The sequence below is a fragment of the Vulpes vulpes genome, chromosome X (assembly GCF_048418805.1).
Source record: "Vulpes vulpes isolate BD-2025 chromosome X, VulVul3, whole genome shotgun sequence".
NCBI classification, from domain to species: Eukaryota; Metazoa; Chordata; class Mammalia; order Carnivora; family Canidae; genus Vulpes; species Vulpes vulpes.
Window position 1 is genome coordinate 76,212,419 of NC_132796.1, and position 18,365 is coordinate 76,230,783.

Genomic DNA, 18,365 nt, shown 5'->3' on the forward strand with positions numbered 1-18,365 from the left:
GGACATGAACTTTCTAACTCAGAAAAAAAAATCTATTTGATAATTAAACTATGAAACAAGTTAAAGGACTCAGTTTGGCCCTTGCTTCTCTTTTACATGTACTTTGTGTTCTTACCCTCACATCATCAACTCATTCCTATTTCTTGCACCCTTTGTGAATTCATATTCTTTTAAACATACCCATGGTGCCTTGCTAGGAACTGAGAGTGTCCATGTACGTACAGAACTGCTAGCTCCCAAGGTTTTTTCTATATGATGACAGATGATGTTACCATTTCAAAGGAAAGCCACATCAGAGGGAAAGCAGAAAGTTCAGTGGTCCTACATCGCAAGAATGAAAGTCACAAGGATCAGCTTTTAGCTTTGTGGAAAACAGGTTAAGGGAATTCAAAGGGAGCTTATTAGCTGAGTTTCCTTAGGATGCGGAGATGAGGTTGGAACTTGAACTTCTATATAATTCTCATGCTACAAGTTGATTGTTTTATTTATTTCTGCCTTTGTTACACAATAAATACAAAGAAAGAACCTGTCATTGGATTTCCAGCTGGAGAAACCATGCCCTGTCTCCTTCCCCTAAAGACAAATAGATTTCTAGATTTCTTTCCTAGTTGTTGAATATTTATGGGTAAATCTACTGGAAAATCCCAGGGAAACGTTAACAAATGTTCTGCAGCTGCTAGTCATTTCTCTGATATTTCAAACTTTTTACAAGATATATTATGAATATTTGGGGACATTTTAGAACCTAGTACATTGCCTTATATTTATTTCATAACTATTTTTAAAGTCTAATCACACTGTAGCTAAATATTTTAAAAATGCCTATCTTTTCTACTGGGTTTCAGAAAAATAAGCTAAGAAAGAAAATGAAAGCTGACTAGATATATTCAGCTATCTATTAATTTCAGCTAAAAAATGTATTTTCCTTAACACCCAGGGTCATCAAGTCAAGGTAATTAAAGGAAATTCTGAGGAGAACTAAAGATATAGGTTAACTCCTTAATACTTTTCATGCTGGTTGGCCCTTTTCTGATTCATTGCCCCAGAGAAGTCAAAGGTATCTTTTTTTCCTGGATTTCAGGACAGGAACTCAACTATTTTCAATTAAAATGTCTTCTTTTCTATTTTTAGTTATTTGAGGAACCTCCATACCATTTTCCACATTGGCTATACCAATTTACATTCCTGCCAACAGTGCATGAGAGTTCCTTTTTCTCCATATCCTTTCCAACATTTGTTATTTCTTGTGTTCTTAACTTTAGCCACTTTACTAGGATAAAATAAGTCAGACTGAGAAAGACAAATACCATATGATTCCACTCATGTGCAATCTAAAAAAGCCAATGAATTAACAAACAGCAGAATCAGACCTATAGGGCAGCCCCAGTGGCACAGCGGTTTAGCGCCGCCTGCAGCCCAGGGTGTGATCCTGGAGACCTGGGATCGAGTCCCATGTCGGGCTCCCTGCGTGGAGCCTGCTTCTCCCTCTGCCTGCGTCTCTGCATCTCTCTCTCTCTCTCTCTCTCTCTCTCTCTCTCTCTCTGTGTGTGTGTGTGTGTCTCATGAATAAATAAATAAAATCTTTTAAAAAAATCAGATCTATAAGTACAGAGAACTAAGTGATGGTTGCCAGAGTGGGGGAAGTGAGGAGTTGGGTAAAATAGATGAAGGGGAGTGGGAGATACAGGCTTCAGGTAATGTAGTGAATTAGTCACATGGGTGAAAGGTGCAGCATAGAGAACATAGTCAATGGTAAAATAATAGCATTATATGGTGACAGGTGGTACCTACACTTGTGGTTAGTATAGCATAATGTATAGAGAAGTTAAATCACTCTGTCATACACCTGAAACTAATGTAACATTGTATGTCAACTATACTCAAATTTAAAAATTTAATTAAAAAATTACTTACACTTTTCGGTCAAATAATCTTTTCTTTACATACTACAACATATTTACTTTGTACAGTAAGAGTACTCTTAAAAAGATTATATAAATTGAACTTTTCTAGATGTATTAGGTGAACTTTTTTATTATTATCAATTGAAATTTAAAGCAAGTAGGAATTCAAAGGACCCAGGTGGTAAATCCATTTGTCAAGTGTAATCACTTCCTGAGTCATTTCACATCACCCTCAACTTCATTATGCACTATCCTGTGTTCATCAATGATTATGTCATTCATATATGTGAATGTTAGTTCCTTGTATGTAAGTTAATTTAAGTTAAGGATATGATATCTAAATGCATAAAGAAATTATATGCTTATTGGAAATTCCCAACAATTTAACTTACTTTTCTTAAGTTAACATTTTAAAATATTTTATCCAATGCATTGCACCTGTATACACATAAAGTGTGATGATTTTTTTTAAAGATTTTACTTATTTATTCATGAGAGAGAGACAGAGACAGAGAGAGAGACAGAGACACAGGCAGAGGCAGGCTCCATGCATGGAGCCCAACGTGGGACTCCATCCCAGGTCTCCAGGATCACATCCTGGGCTGCAGGTGGCGCTAAACCGCTGTGCCACTGGGGCTGCTCAAGTGTGATGATTTTTAAATTATTGAGAAGCAAAGAGCTTTTTATCGATTGGCTAATAGTTACAGATTATGGAACATATGGGAACTACTTGGTTGTCATGGTACAAGGGTAGAGCTGAGTCTTAGGGAGAGAGAATAGCTTCCTATTTCACTCCACTATAACAAATAATGATAGAAACAAAAGTTGCTGATGTTTGTAGGTTGGGGTAAAAAGTGGAGAAAGGTGTATAATTCTGATAACACTCTAATGCAAATGAGAAGGTCAAGTAACAAAGATACTGTATGATAATACCTTGCATTTATAACATTCTTCTTTCAAGGACTTCAAAGGACTTTAAATAAATTGTCCTATTTGATTCCACTAATTTTCCATGGAGATGGTAATGGCTGCCAATGTCCATCAGATTTCTGAAGATAAATTCAACCTTGGGAAGATTAAGTGAATTTCCAACCTTTAGCTATTAGTGATAAAACCCAGGTGTACTAATGCCCAGTGTAGATGTCCCCCCCTTTTTTTTGAGAGAGAGAGAGGGGGGGATGAGGGAAGGAGGCAGAGGGGAGGAGTAGAGAGAGAATTGTAAGCAGGCTCCACGCTAGGTGGAACCTGAGATCATGACCTGAGCCAAAATCAAGAGTCAGATGCTTAAATGACTGAGCCCAGGCACCCCTAGATGCTCTTTTCTCATGACATCATACTGTCTTCTACTAAAAATATATCTTGAAATTATGTATTATACCTTGGCAATCCCATCCAAAAAGATAGCTTCAATTATCACTATAGAGGTAATCCTCAACAACAACAGTACCTTTAGCCCTGATCTGTCCCCTGAGTGGCACATGCATATCTTTATTCTGTGCAATTCTATGCATCCATATAAAGGAAGTACATTTATGTTTATTGATATAGAAACATGCATTTTAGGTATTGAATAAGACATGCAAGTTGCAGAATAGTGAGATATATATATTCTGGAGGAATAAAAAAGTTTAGAGGAATATACACTCAACTGTTACTACTAATAGAAGAAAATATTCAGTGAGTGTACAGCATTTACATATTTTACTTCATATATAAATACATTTTATTTATAATTTATATATATAAATACATTATGTATTTATACATGTATGTATAAATGACTTTAAGCATATCTTTATAAAAGATTAGCAAAGATCAAACCAGTACCTTTAAAATACAATGAGTCACAAACCAATCAAGTCAGTGTGGTACAGGCATAAGGACAGAGATACCAATCAGTGGAAAGGACTATTTCTGTATATCAATGGTGGATTTTTGACAAGGGTGCAAAGACAATTCATGAAGAAAAATAGTCTTTTCGACAAATAATGCTGAGACAACTAGATATCCATATGTAAAAGAATTAGCTTGCACCCCTAATTTATATGAAAATTAACTCAAAATTATCAAATGCCTAAATGTGAGACTAAAACTACAAAAAGGCTTAGGAGAAAACATTGGGATAAATCTTTATGACCTTGGATTTGGCAAAGGATCCTTAGATATGACACCAAGAGTATAAAAAATAAAATAAGAAATAATCCCACAGAATGGGAGAAAATGGTCGAAAATCATACCTTATAAAGTACTTGGATGTAGAATATATAAATCTTACAATTCAATAATAAAGAGACAACCCAGTCAGAAAACAGAGGCAAAGATTTTCAATTAGACATTATTCTGAAGATCATATACAAATGGCTAATGATAATTAGTATGATTAGCCATCAGAGAATTGCAAGGGAAAACCACAATGAGATACTACTTGAAACCCCCTAGGATGGTTATAATAACAAAATACAAAATAATAAGTGTTGGTGAGGGTATGGAGAAATTGGAATCATCATTGCTGTTGGGAGTATAAATATATGCAGCACTGTGGAAAATGATTTGGCATTTTATCAAAATGTTAAATATGGAGTTAACATTTGGCCTAATAACTTCCTTCCAAGGTATATACCAAAAATAAATAAAAACACATATTCACAAAAAAACTTGATATGAATGCCACAGTAGCATTATTCATAATAGCCAAAAGGTGGAAATAACCCAATTGGTGAATGAAAATGAATAAAATAATAATATGTAATATAATGTGGATGAATCTTAGAAAAAAAGTTATTCGCGAAAGTTCACATACTATATGATTTTCATTTATATAACATGCCCAAGATAGACATGTCTATAGAAATAGAAAATATATTAGTGGTTCATTAAAGCTGGGATTTGTGTGTAGCAGAATTTGGGAGTGATAACTAGAGTATGAGGCTTCCTTTTGGGGTAATATAAATGTTTTAAAATGGATTGTGGTGATGGTTGCATAATTTTGTAAATATACTAAAAACCATTGAATTTTATACTTTAAATGATAAATTTATGGTATATAAATTATATCTCAATAAAACTGCTACAAAATAAACAAACAAAATTGTAATGCTTCTATTCAACGAGAACTTTATACAGTGGCCATTGCTGCTGGTACAGGGATCACACTTTGAGAACCACTGAATTAAAGAATCTTCAATTAAGCTTTATTTTCCCCCCAAATTCCTGGTTAACCAGGGGTCTCCATTCTCTGACAATCCTAGTTGAGATTTTATTATCAACTGCTGTGTGATACAATGGGTAGCCATAGGATTTCCTTTGTTCTACTGTAGTTTAGGATCCCATAGTCATTAACTGGAGTAGCTTTAAGGGCTTTATTGTCTATTTTCTATTCTTATTCTTCAGGATGAGGAAGAGGATCTCAGGACTGAACTCAACCTGTTGAAGAAGTACTCTTTCCACAAAAACATTGTGTCCTTCTATGGTGCTTTTTTCAAGCTGAGTCCTCCTGGTCAGAGGCACCAACTTTGGGTATGTATTTAATTACCTTGATCTTATTTCCTAAGACTAAGTCTCAGTTGAGGAAATACATTTTAATAAGCTGAGATGTCAATTTTGTCCACAGGAAAATTTAAGGACTCAGCTGCTCAAAGTAGTATGACAAAATATAATCTGATTCCTGGATGTGGGAGTGAAAAATATGGAATAATTTCAGTAAACTTAAATTCCTGTCAAGAGGCTTTAGGGCAAAATAGGGGAGGGCTCAAATAAACACTGGGAATATTGAACATATTTCTTTTCAAATATAGTTTTGCTGCTTTTAACTTTTTATGTACATTTGCTAGTAAATTAGAGGTATGGCTAAGAAGACTATCTAATAGACTTACAAATAATGACTGGATAAATATCAATTCTAATTAGCATTTGGCATGAACATATGAAAGCATTTAAGTTTTTCTAAGTATATGCATTTATGCTTAAACATAAATCCCAGGAGTTCTTTTCTAAATGGTTAGTTGATGGGATCCCTGGGTGGGGCAGCGGTTTGGCGCCTGCCTTTGGCCCAGGGCGCGATCCTGGAGATCCGGGATCGAATCCCACGTTGGGCTCCCGGTGCATGGAGCCTGCTTCTCCCTCTGCCTGTGTCTCTGCCTCTCTCTCTCTCTCTCTCTCTCTCTCTCTCTCTCTCTCTCTGTGACTATCATAAATAAATTAAAAAAAAAGTTTAAATGGTTAGTTGACTTATCCTTTTCTTAGTCTATTTATGCCTATACTATCACAAATTACTGATCAATGAGATGTAAGTTTTAAAGGGTATCTATAACTTACACTATAGTTGCCAGAATTGTTGCTGCTTCCCACTATAGCAGAAATAGTCATATAACAAGAAAACTGAGCTTTAATCAAGGATAAGTTTATTTAGAAAGGAATACTTAGAACATAAATGAAGTCAGTGTACACTTGCTGGCTACATTCCATTTCCAGTTCAAATCGAGAATAGCATTGTTTTGGGTTACCTGGGTTGCTCAGTCAGTTATGCGACTGCCTTCAGCTCAGGTTATGATCTCAGGGTCCTGAGATCAAGCTCCAGAGCCCCACATTAGGTTCTCTCCTCAACAGGGAGTCTGCTTCTCCCTTTCCCTCTGTGCTCTCTCTCCTTCTCTCCTTCTCTCACTCTCTGTCAAATAAATAAATAAAATCTTTTTTAAAAACCCAAAGAATAGCATTGCTTTCTCAGAATAATAACAGACTTTTCAGAATCTTCAGTTGGCAAGGAAAGACTGTTATACTTCATATAATGGACTTTAGGAAGCAGGACTGAGGACATTATAGAAAGTTTTTTTTTATAGAAAGATTTTCAACAAGGGATTGAATTGAAATAGTTTTTCTCAAACTTTATCATGCATCAGAATCTCCTGAAAGCCTGATAAAACACAGATGACTGAGCTCCATAGAGTTACTGATTCAGTTGTTGTGGGATGTGAGTCCATGAATTTGAACTTGACAACTTCACAGGTGATATTGATGCTACTGGTCTGGATACTACACTTTGAGAACCTCGAATCTTTTCTTTAGCCCTGTTTTCTTCCAAATGTCCAGTTGATTATATCCTCTATTGTCTGACAATTCAGTTAACATTTTATGAAATACTACCACACAGCTTTAACAGCAACTGGTATATTTTTGGCATACAAAATTTGTCTTTCAATATATTTTTACTTACAAGTCTTTTCCTTTTGACTATATAGTAGTCTCCTTATTGGATACATTTATCAGTACTCAGTTCATTCAATCATTTAACATATTCATTTAAAACCATCTATTTTCCGTGCCTTCTGCTAGATTTTGGAGATAAATGAATGAACAGAATAGACTTGTCCCTGACCCATTAGAGCTTACAATCCATTTTCAATGACTGGTATCAGTCAAATAATCACACAAATGAATAGGTAATGGTCTGAAGGGAAATAACTTGTTTCTATGTGGGCACTTAATCTAAATTAAGTTGGGGAACAAGAAACTCTTCTTTGAGAAACTTTTTCCTTGAACTGAGATCTGAAGGATAAATAAATTATTTATGGAGGTAGGAGTTTTTATAGGACCATTTGCACTTTCTTGTCCATGTAAATAAAAACAAATAGGGAGTAAGTAAATTACTAAATAACTACCATTTATAAAGTGTATTTGCTGGGCATCATGCTTACAAAGCTGGGAAAATAATTGAGAATGTCTTACATTCCTTAGAGCTCTTCTGACTCAGGTAATATTAGCAAGATTTTCCAGGGTGCATCTGAATGAATGGCTTTAATTCAGGTTTGTTGTGGCTCAAAATGACTTCCTTTTCTTCCATTACCACAGCTGTGCCCATATTTAATATAATTAATAGTTTATATATTTATTTATATTTTATATATAATAAATAGATATTTTATAGCTATGTATATATAATATATTTGCATATATGTAATATAGTTAATATAGTTTAATAAAAATTAAACTTTTGTGGTTTATCTGTAGTACTGGTTTTGTTAGTCTGTTTCTTTTGTTTCATGAGAGCATACTCAGGTGAAACACATGCAATACTATTAGTTGTGAATGAATATAAATTTAAAAAGTGATTTCCTGAAAAGAAAATGTTAGTATTCCAGAAGGAAATAAGGTAGACTTTTAAATATTCATAATTTGCAGCCTATCTTTTTGGTTTCCTTATTCTACAGCAAAAATTAACTTGCCAACAGTTAAAAAAATACAGTTTTGTTATATTTATATAGCAGTTTTGACGCATAAACCTGTGCTTAAAGAAAAGTTTCCTGGGTTGATTATACCTAATCTCTTTCTCATTGGCCAATCCTTTAGTTAGCTCATATGGGAAAGGAAATTTACTAGCTGGGCACCTAATTCATTGATGGCAAAAAGATAAATTTTCTGAGAAATTGAGTTTATTAGTGAAGTAATATCTGAATGAGATGCTATCAATAATAATAGCCTTAAAATAGACTTTCCTTAGCAATAAATCATTTGGAAAAAAAAATTCTCTATAGGAATGTAATTGACAGTTTTCCCCTTGGAATCTTAGTTTGCCAGTATTTTAGGGAAAAATAATCTAGAATTTAAAATAAAAACAACAATAAAAACAAATCTCGTCTTAATTTCGATGTATAAATTCCTTTGAGATCCTTCTTTCCTGCTTTTTCACTTGCAATGAAATTGTTCCCTCGATGGTCTTTCTCCTTGAACTCTGGTCATCACTCAGGTTTGCCTCCCATACAAGCTTATTTCTAAGGGCATGTAATCATTCTGTTTTCAATAAACTGAATGTTCTTCCTTCTCAGTATGTTAAAATACTATCTATCCTTCAAGGCTTAGATCAAATTCCACCTCCTTTTTTTGTCATTCAGCTTTATTTTAAGTGCGGGTTTTTGGTTCCCCAAGACAAATTCCACCTCCTAGTTAAATATCCCTGGTGTAGTACCTGCTTTTCCTCCTTCTACAGATCTTTGGATATGTTCCAACTCTTTAATTCCACTAGCCTTTAGAGACTTCCACCAGACAATTGAGCCAGCCTTTGCGATGTCTTAATCTCTAAACATCACATATAAATACAAGTCATATGGACTAAAACCCTCCAGATATTTTCAGAGAATTACTTTCTAATTCTTGACACTTTGCTGGCTTCCCTGCAGATGGTGATGGAGTTATGTGCAGCAGGCTCGGTCACTGATGTAGTGAGAATGACCAGAAATCAGAGTTTGAAAGAAGATTGGATTGCTTATATCTGCCGAGAAATTCTTCAGGTAACTCTTCATATAGTCATTCTCCTCTGGCCTTAAAACACCTGGAAACAATATATGCAGTGTACCTTATACCTGCCAATATAAAATGGTTTAAGATTCTGAACATAACTTCTGGATCAGGATACCAAGAAAAAAACAGAAACAAAAACAAACAAACAAAAAACAAATGGCTTTAGAGAGAAAGCAGATTTTCAGGTGATGTCCTTAACTTTAGGTACTTTGCAAGATGGGTAATCAGGCCCTTCTAAATCATGGCCTTTAATGGCTGTCAGAATTAGACTGTTGTGTTCATGGATCATGGAAATAACCATTTGGAATATTAATTACGTTATTTGGATTTTTAGAGTTATCTTTAAAAAACAGTGACGTAGCACTATCGTTAGAGATTAAGAAAAAAGTAAGACAAAGGTCAGCATTTTACTGAATGACCCCAAACCATCCATAACCATTTTGCAGACAGATACCCTGTTTGAATAATGCCCTGTTTTTAAAACTTGCTTTATTTTGAATACCAAATTGGATGAAAAAAATCTTCTTAATCTACCACAATCAAATTTTTCTTTGTGGCTTAACTACTCAGGGTCACCAGAGGAAGATATTAACAGAAGTGGATAGCACCACTGATACAATGTTAGAATGTCCTTCCTCTCATCTTAATTGGATTCACTTGTGCTAATAGTATAAATAGTTGGGTGTAAGCTGTGGACTGAATTTAAATTCTGGTTCATCATATATTAGCTTTGTGGCTTGAATCAGTTACCTAATTTTTCCAGATCTCACTTTTCTTGACTGTAATATGGGGTGATATTAGTATCTTCCTCGAAGGATTGTAGTGGCAATTTCATAATTTCATAAGTATTAGCTGTTTTTACTGTTACTTCTATTATTAATCCCCAATGATTATCTAGAGCAATCTCCCTGAAGCCAGGTCAGGGGTTAGGCAGGTCACAGGTTAGTTTTAGTGGTGAATAGGCTGGAGCCAGCACGGTAAGCCAATACAAATTGCAAATGCTTTAAAATGAATTTCCATATTCCCCCAATTCCTCAGCCTACAAGGTTGACTAGAAAATATCTTGGATGAAACAAATGGTTGGATGAGGAATAGAGTAAAACAATGGCTGAGCTATGATATTTAAGATGTCCAGGTCTTCACTCTTATGGTTAGTTGGAAATATGGAGACTAGAAAGGAAGGTAAATGGCCCAATGTATACAAACATTACTTTTTGGTGTTCTTTTCCTTTCATGGGTGTCCTGATTTATTTTCCTTTCCTTATAGCCAAAAGTTGTATTTCTGGGAACTGGTTGTAGGAATTCCAGCCTAAAGAAAGAATTTTGTCTGAAAATGCAAATTTGGGCCATTTTTCTTACCAAAAGCTTTTCCAAAAATACTAAGAACGGTACCAGAAAAAGAGAAAATATATATACTGATGTGAATTTTTAGATAACTATATATCTATCTATGTGCAGGGTTTAGCTCATCTTCATGCACACCGTGTAATTCACCGGGACATCAAAGGTCAGAATGTGCTCCTGACTCATAATGCTGAAGTAAAACTTGGTAAGTTTGTTCTTATAGTACTTTAAGTGAGGCCCCAGATATTTTAATGGAGAAGAACCCTTTTAAGATACTATGTGTTGTTGTTTTTTTTAATCATGTCACTAACAACATCTTCTACGTATTTAGGCTGTTTTCCTTGCTTACAAAACCAGTCAAACTTTGAAAATTTGTTTAGGGAGGGAGATGGAGCAGGAGAAAAATGCACCTTTAACTGCTTCTCTGAAATCATGTGGTTGAAAACAACTCTGAAGTAATAATGGAAAGCTTCCATTTTGATCATTGTTTTACTCTCTATTAAGTTATAGGTATTAGATTGATTGCAATAATTGAATTGCATCTTAATTATGTGCAAGTTTCTGTGCCATGGACAAGGAAACAAAAAGACAGTTCTTCCACATCACAAAACCATATTTACCAAAGAATATCAAAGAACTTTTAAATGACTTAACTACACATTGCTTCTTTGGAATTTCCCCTCAAATATATAAAGAACTGATATCAGTTACTCCCATAATATCCAAATCAAGTTTAGAATTAGAAATCAAAAGGCCAGAAAGTCCCTGACTTTCTATTCCAGGATTCAAAATGGCATAATATATTTTAAAATAACACACATATTGTCTCACAGGCACACAGGAAACAATTTATTGCATCCTTTAATGTTTAAAATAAATATTGTTGGTTTTAAAATAATACCCCATGAATAATAGTAGTACTAGGCAATGTCAGATAACCTCATTGATATAGAATATGAATCACTGGTTATTTAATCATGTATTTTTAAAAAGATTTTTATTTATTTATTCATGAGAGACACACAGAGAGAGAGGCAGAGACATAGGCAGAGAGAGAGGCAGGCTCCATGCAGGGAACCTGATGTGGGACTCGATCCCGGGACTCCAGTATTACGCCCTGAGCCAAAGGCAGGCGCTTAACCACTGAGCCACCCAGGGGCCCCAAAATCCTGTATTATTTTTAAATGATAATCAATTCTTAGCTACCATGTCTCTAGCATGACCTTATGATAGTTCCCATTTTCCTGATAAGCAACTATAATTACAGCAGGGATTTTGTTCATTCATTGGAAGGTTTTCATTGAATATTTGTGAAAGAAGCTTGTGGATAATTGTTCTTGAAATAAGAAAAGAAGCAATTTCAAGAAAATGTATTATGTCTTAAGTTTATAAAAGCTATAAGGCTAGCAACACAATTTTAAGACACTGTGTAAATATACAAGAGGAATTTGATCTCACATTCAAATGGTCAGGATACAGAGTCTGTCACAAAGCTACATACACACTATGTTCACATATGGTAGCACTCCCATATATTTGAGTCAAGTTTCTGGCCAACTCAACCATTTGCAACACAGAAGAGATATTGTAAGTAAATGAAGAGCCACTGAAAACTCTGTCACAAAGTCCCTACACTAAAGCTTATGTACTTTATTCTGTAGGAGAGACCTTTTAGTTAGAATTTAATCAGGCTTATTTCATATACAACTCTTATACATTTGAAACATTTCTTAAATTCCAGTATACTTTTAAGCAGCATATTTATAAGAAGGTTGCAGAAGGCAAACCCAAGGGCATCACAGGGAGTGCTAGAAAGGAAAGAGACTGGAAAGTGATCATATTGTAATTGCAATCGATCAATAATCCTTACATTCTGGTCCTTAGGTCATTAAAGAAAAGTTAAATTATGCTCCTGTTGAGTTCTCATCTCTAATTTTATCTAAATTTCAAGCTTTTAATTTTCCTTTTTCTTCCATCCATCACTCTTTATTCTAGTCTTCCCTTTTCATTTTCTTCCCTGAATGTCATATATATTAGCTCATGGACTTCATAGGTATTTCTTGGCCCTTAAAGTTGGCCCTCAGGGATAGTAAGAAAGCTGAGCTCTGATTTAAAGTACTCTCCTAAAAAATCAAAATAATGAGATTGTTCAATACCCAATGATGATTTTAACATATTACAGATATCTCATGTTTTTAAAAAATCTTTTATTTTCATTATTTTATTTTATTTTTATTTATTCATGAGACACATAGAGAGAGGCAGAGACATAGGCAGAGGGGGAAGCAGGCTTCCTGCAAAGAGCCTGATATGGGACTTGATCCTGGATCCTGGGATCATGCCCTGAGCCAAAGGCAGATGCTCAACCACTGAACCACCCAGGGGTCCCAGATATCTCTTGTTTTTAAGTCCTTCCTTAAAGACTACTTTAAGCTCTTAACTTTTTAATTTTTCATTTCTTCTCCTAAGTTCTTCAAACTACGATTCAGTCAGTGTTGTTCTCCATCCTCTAGATTCCTGGAAACCATTCTAAATTAGAAAATCTACTTCATTTTTCATCCCTGAAAAAAATTCATCTACTTTCATTTTTCATCTTATTTTTTCTGGACTAAATAACCCCAGTCTACTTTAGCCCTTTTTTCTGTCTGTTACTGAGGATACCATACTAAATATTTTCATATAATGTGTCCCACAGATGAATAGAAGACTGAACTTTTATAGTCTAAACTAAGATATAGATACAACAGTAAATATCTGCATCTGATTCTGAAAATCTGTAGAAGAACTTAAACTAAATATTAGCAGAAAACTATTTTTTTAAATTGGTGTAATAGGACTTTCTAATGTCATGAGCGGAGCTTCCTAATAAACTACGAATAGGTTTTAGATTTCTTAGATGTTGCTTATAGTGTTGGTCTTCCTCCAGCTTGGTGGCAGGTCCAAACACTACATATGTTATCACTTCAGAGGTTCAGGGTACACTGATGGAACTTTATTTTTAATATTCATGGTAAACGTTCAGCCAAACCTACTGTAGATTTATAATAACACTTCTGAGTCTCTTTCCAACATAAATAGCAGCAACAGCCTATTTCCCAGTATTCCTGGAGTAGACTTCATGGTAAAGTTTTCTGGGCTGGAATGAAAATCTGTTATCCATTGTGGATTTTGTATTGGCTTTCCAAGTTAAAGCAATAACTTATTGAGCTTTTTGTTACTGATTAATTATTTTGACATATGCTGAATTTTGCAGTGGATTTTGGAGTGAGTGCCCAGGTGAGCAGAACTAATGGGAGGAGAAATAGTTTCATTGGAACACCATACTGGATGGCACCTGAGGTGATTGACTGTGATGAAGATCCGAGACGTTCCTATGATTACAGAGTAAGTGTGAGGATTCAGATAGAGGGAATCAAAGTTTGGAAAGGACTTTTGACTAACGTTTATTTTTAAATGATAAAAGATTTAAAAGCAGGCAACTCCTTTCACATTAAATTCTAACAAGAAATACTGGCTGCTATTCATATATGTGGTTTGATGACATGCATAAATATATTTTCTAAGAATGTAGACAAAGTAGGCCATTGGAAATTGTCTACATTTGAGGAAGAATGTCTAGTTCATGTTGCTTGCAACTTCTTGGGGAAAACACTATATTATGTGGCTTTATATGGAAATTTAACCTCCAGGGGCAGAGAACTTTGTAAACTTAAAAGCGAATGAATGTAAAGCCAATTATTAATCCCCACAGTAACTTAGCTCTAGAAAGAAAAAATAGTGATTTGGTTACTCAGGATAATGGGGAAAATCCTTGTCATGGTTCACCTCCAAACCGCTGAAAATCAGTGGAATAGACAAATTAAGTAACAATTCATGATAGTTATTAAAATTTCCACTGAAACTGCAATTTGGACAATATATATCTACATACACATTTCAAAAAGTTAATGTGGAAAGAAAACTATCCATTTGCTATAGACTGGAAAAACCACACTGACTCTTCACATCGTAAGTCATCCAAACAATTCATTGTGGTTTTCGTTGTGTGGAACCTAGGACTCAATACTTGAAGTTGATTAATTCAAGTCTCATCTCTTTTCCCTTTCCCTTAAATGCCCTCTGCTTGATCTGCAAGCAGATCTATTGAGAGCTTATAGTTTAGTGCTATTATATGCTATGGAGACTATGGAAGCACAATGTTCTTTTAAGTGGCTTGCTGTAAAAATCTTTTACTCTTGCTGTAAAAATCATTCTACCTGTACAACTTTTAGCAGTATTACAGGGACTTTCACTTATATTAATTATTTATTAATTATTAATTAATTTTTTAGCCCCGTGTAAATTGAAAGAAAGTTTCAACTTATGCCATCACAACAATCCTTTGAAGCTAAGAAATGTATTAACTGAGATTCTCAGAATTCAGTTAACTTGTGTAGGAGTTATTCAGCCAGACAGTGTACTTCCAGCCATGTGCCTTTCTGCATTCTAAAAACCAAAGTACAGTTAATAATGAGGATATGAGCCTCTTAAAATCTAATTTCCTTGAATAACTGTAATTATATTCTCAATTTGCTATATTCAAGGAACTGACTGAAGTGCTTTTATATGTTATTTCATTTAATACTCATACCCGTGCTATGAGGTGGATATCATTATTATCTCCATTTTACATAGAGAGAAACTGAGGTACAGAGATTTAAATCATTTACCTAAGATGGCACAGGTAATACATCTATGTGATATGATTTCTTCACAGCAAGCTACTTTTGATATTTCAGTTAAAGCAACAATAGCAATACATTCAAGACTTCAAGACGAATTTTCCTTACCCTGAATGCTATCCCATATCATCCTATTGTGTAGCGCAGTAATGTCTAATCACAAACTCAGATAACATCTTCCTATAATGCCAGCCTATAAGGAAAGCTTATTGTAGAAAACCTATAAAATGTATCTCACATTGACATTCCCCCAACCAAAAATTGTTTTGAGATTCTAAATACTATTAGTGTCCCATTGTTAAGTGACTTCTGGGGGTTATTTTCTTTCTTTTGCAGAGTGATGTGTGGTCCGTGGGAATCACTGCCATTGAAATGGCTGAGGGGGCTCCTCGTGAGTAAAAATGTTTACTTATTAAAAGGTTTGGGAAGCATGTTGTATAAATTTGTCACTCGTACCAGTCAGCTTATACTGGCCACACAGGTGCCACACTATTGCCAAACTGTAAATGGTGGCCTTTTCAGTGATTATCAAATGTTCTAGTCAGAATGGCCAGATGTATATATAAAGAGTCTGTGCCTTTCACTTATGATATATTATTTTAGGCTATTGAGTGTTGTTTCAATTTACCCTCAGTAGTATTTGGTACTGACAGCCCTGATAATGAGAATCTAAAGGCATTCCAGTACATAGTGATTGGTGGAATATTTAGATTCTAGAACATTTATAGCCACACACTGCTACTGCTTCAGACTGTGGTAGTTAAGAAAATCTTCCAGTGAGAAAATGAGTGAAAATATCAGTGAGGGTGACAAAACATGAGAGACATCTAACTCCGGAAAATGAACAAGGGGTTGTGGAAGGGGAAGTGGGTGGGGGGTTGGGGTGACTGGGTGATGGGCACTGAGGGGGGCACTTGGTGGGATGAGCACTGGGTATTATGCTATATGTTGGCAAATTGAACTCCAATAAAAAATTTTTTTTAAAAAAGAAAATCTTCCAGTGTTTCATTGAAATTAAACCAATCCTCAGCCTTGGGAAGTGAGGGGTTTGTGGGTTTTTTTCCATTTATAGTCATTCGAGCTCACCTTTGGTGCCTTCCTTGCTCATTTTAGCCACTCCAGTGCCCTTAATTGCTCAGAAGGCTCAATTTCTCTTGTTCTTCCCTCATCTCTATCTTTTAAATGTTCTGTCAACATCCTGTTCTCTCAGGACACTGATTTCTGATAGGAATGTGAAATTGAAATGAACTTGGATATAAATAATGAATACATTCCTACTACTGTTGGATGAGAAGAGAAATGCCTGGAGTGTTTGTTGGGAAACAGGCAAATGGGGGTGGAATTTCTTTGCTTCCACTTTTCTAGGAAGATCCTATATGGTCCCATGTTCCTGCATGCTCTGTCTGTACAATGTCCACCCAACAAGCTTTATAAATTTGGAGTATCATAGTACTGTATTTCAAGGCCAATAGGAGTAATTTCAAGGGAAATAGTGGTGACATGATTGTTAGTAATCCCTGGTGTCCCTTAGAGTATCAAAGATAAGATTAGGTTGTTGTTGCCTCTCTTTTAGTGCCCCCCAAAACTACAAAGTACCTCTGTTGGGTGAATAAAAAATCAACAATGAAAAAACTCTATATACTACATATATAGAATTGAAATAAGACTAGGGAGATGCATGTTATTCCTCCTCATATCTTGATTATTTGTTTTTGTGAACATGGTTAGATTGTATTAGATTAAGCAGAAGCTTCTCCTCCTCTTTTTTCTCTCTCTTTCTCCTCCTCATCCCTCCCTTCCCCATCCCATTCTTCCTATTTTTTTCCTCCTTCCCTCCTCCTCCTCCTTCTTCTTCCTCTTCTCTCTTCGCAATATGGTATTTCATATGAGTACTAATGCATATATTTATTTAGGATACATGACTGCATTAAGTAGTATATTTTTCTGTTGTTTCTGAATGTTTCTTAGCATGCCTTAAAAAAAAAAAAACTAGCTTTCTACATTTTGAAGGTTTGTATTTCCCGGTCATCTTTATTTTGTTTCACTTTGTCAATCCAAAGTATTAAATAAATCATGGGAGGGAAAAGGGGTAAAGAGATAACTCATAAAAGGAGTACAGAGAAGGAATTTTGTACACAGTACACAGATAGTGAACTTCTTACAAAAGGTGTGTGAGGACCAGGAAATTTTTAATTTACAATGAGAGAAAATAGGACCAACACACCTAAATAAGTAATTGGAATACTACAAATTTGGTTATGAGCAACCTGAAATAGCCTCACTACTAAAACATTGGCCTTTCGCCTGCCTCCTGTATTGCCTGGAGTATTAATTTTGGATGGGATGGGAATAATTGTCATTAATTTAACTGCAGAACGGGTGGCTCAGCAGTTTAGCACCACCTTCAGCCCAGAGCGTGATCTTAGAGACCCAGGATCAAGTCCCACATCAGGTTCCCTACATGGAGCCTGCTTCTCCCTCTGCCTGTGTCTCTGCCTCTCTGTGTCTCTCATGAATAAATAAAATATTTTTAAAAAATTTAACTGCAGAAATCCTCCATGTTTTGATACTTATCATCTCAGAGGGGGTGGCCCTCTAAAGTGATAATTTTATGATAATTGTCTCTGAGGTTCAGATAACAAAAGTTCTTTCTTTGGTGAGTCTCTCCCAGAAAAGTAAAAAGAAAGGGAAAATAACTTAAGCTGTAGAGGCTCTCAGAGGAGGAAAGACCTGTTACCAGTCCATACCAGGACCTTTTAAAGTGCTTGGGTTCATTCTTTTTTTTGTTTCTTAAATTCCACATATTAAAAAAAAAAATTCCACATATGAGTGAATCATATAGTGCTTGTCTTTCTCTGACTTATTTCACTTAGTATTATACCCTCTATGAAATGTATTTTTAAAAGAGATTTTCTATTTCAAAGGAATGAGACTCTAATGGTGAAATATTTAAGCATGTTAGATATGGGGTAAAGGGAACATTTATTGGCATTCCTAAGATTAGACTCTCTAGGAAACATCCACTGTTTGACATAGCTCTTGTACTCACCCTCTTGAACCCATCCTGTACTGCATTCCTTTGTGGACTTCTCATTTCCCTTAATGA

At 35.1% G+C, this 18,365-nt stretch overlaps 1 protein-coding gene across 6 annotated transcripts in view; it reads left to right on the forward strand.

Moving 5' to 3' along the window:
- NRK (Nik related kinase) overlaps nt 1-18,365 on the forward strand; it is a 144,728-nt gene that overhangs the window by 69,816 nt on the left and 56,547 nt on the right. For all 6 annotated transcript variants that reach the window (XM_072744954.1, XM_072744953.1, XM_072744958.1 and 3 more), the window contains exons 5-9: nt 5,295-5,420; nt 9,074-9,184; nt 10,653-10,743; nt 13,792-13,922; nt 15,596-15,650. In XM_072744954.1, the coding sequence (XP_072601055.1) occupies nt 5,295-5,420; nt 9,074-9,184; nt 10,653-10,743; nt 13,792-13,922; nt 15,596-15,650 (514 nt within the window). The remainder of the gene's footprint in view (nt 1-5,294; nt 5,421-9,073; nt 9,185-10,652; nt 10,744-13,791; nt 13,923-15,595; nt 15,651-18,365) is intronic.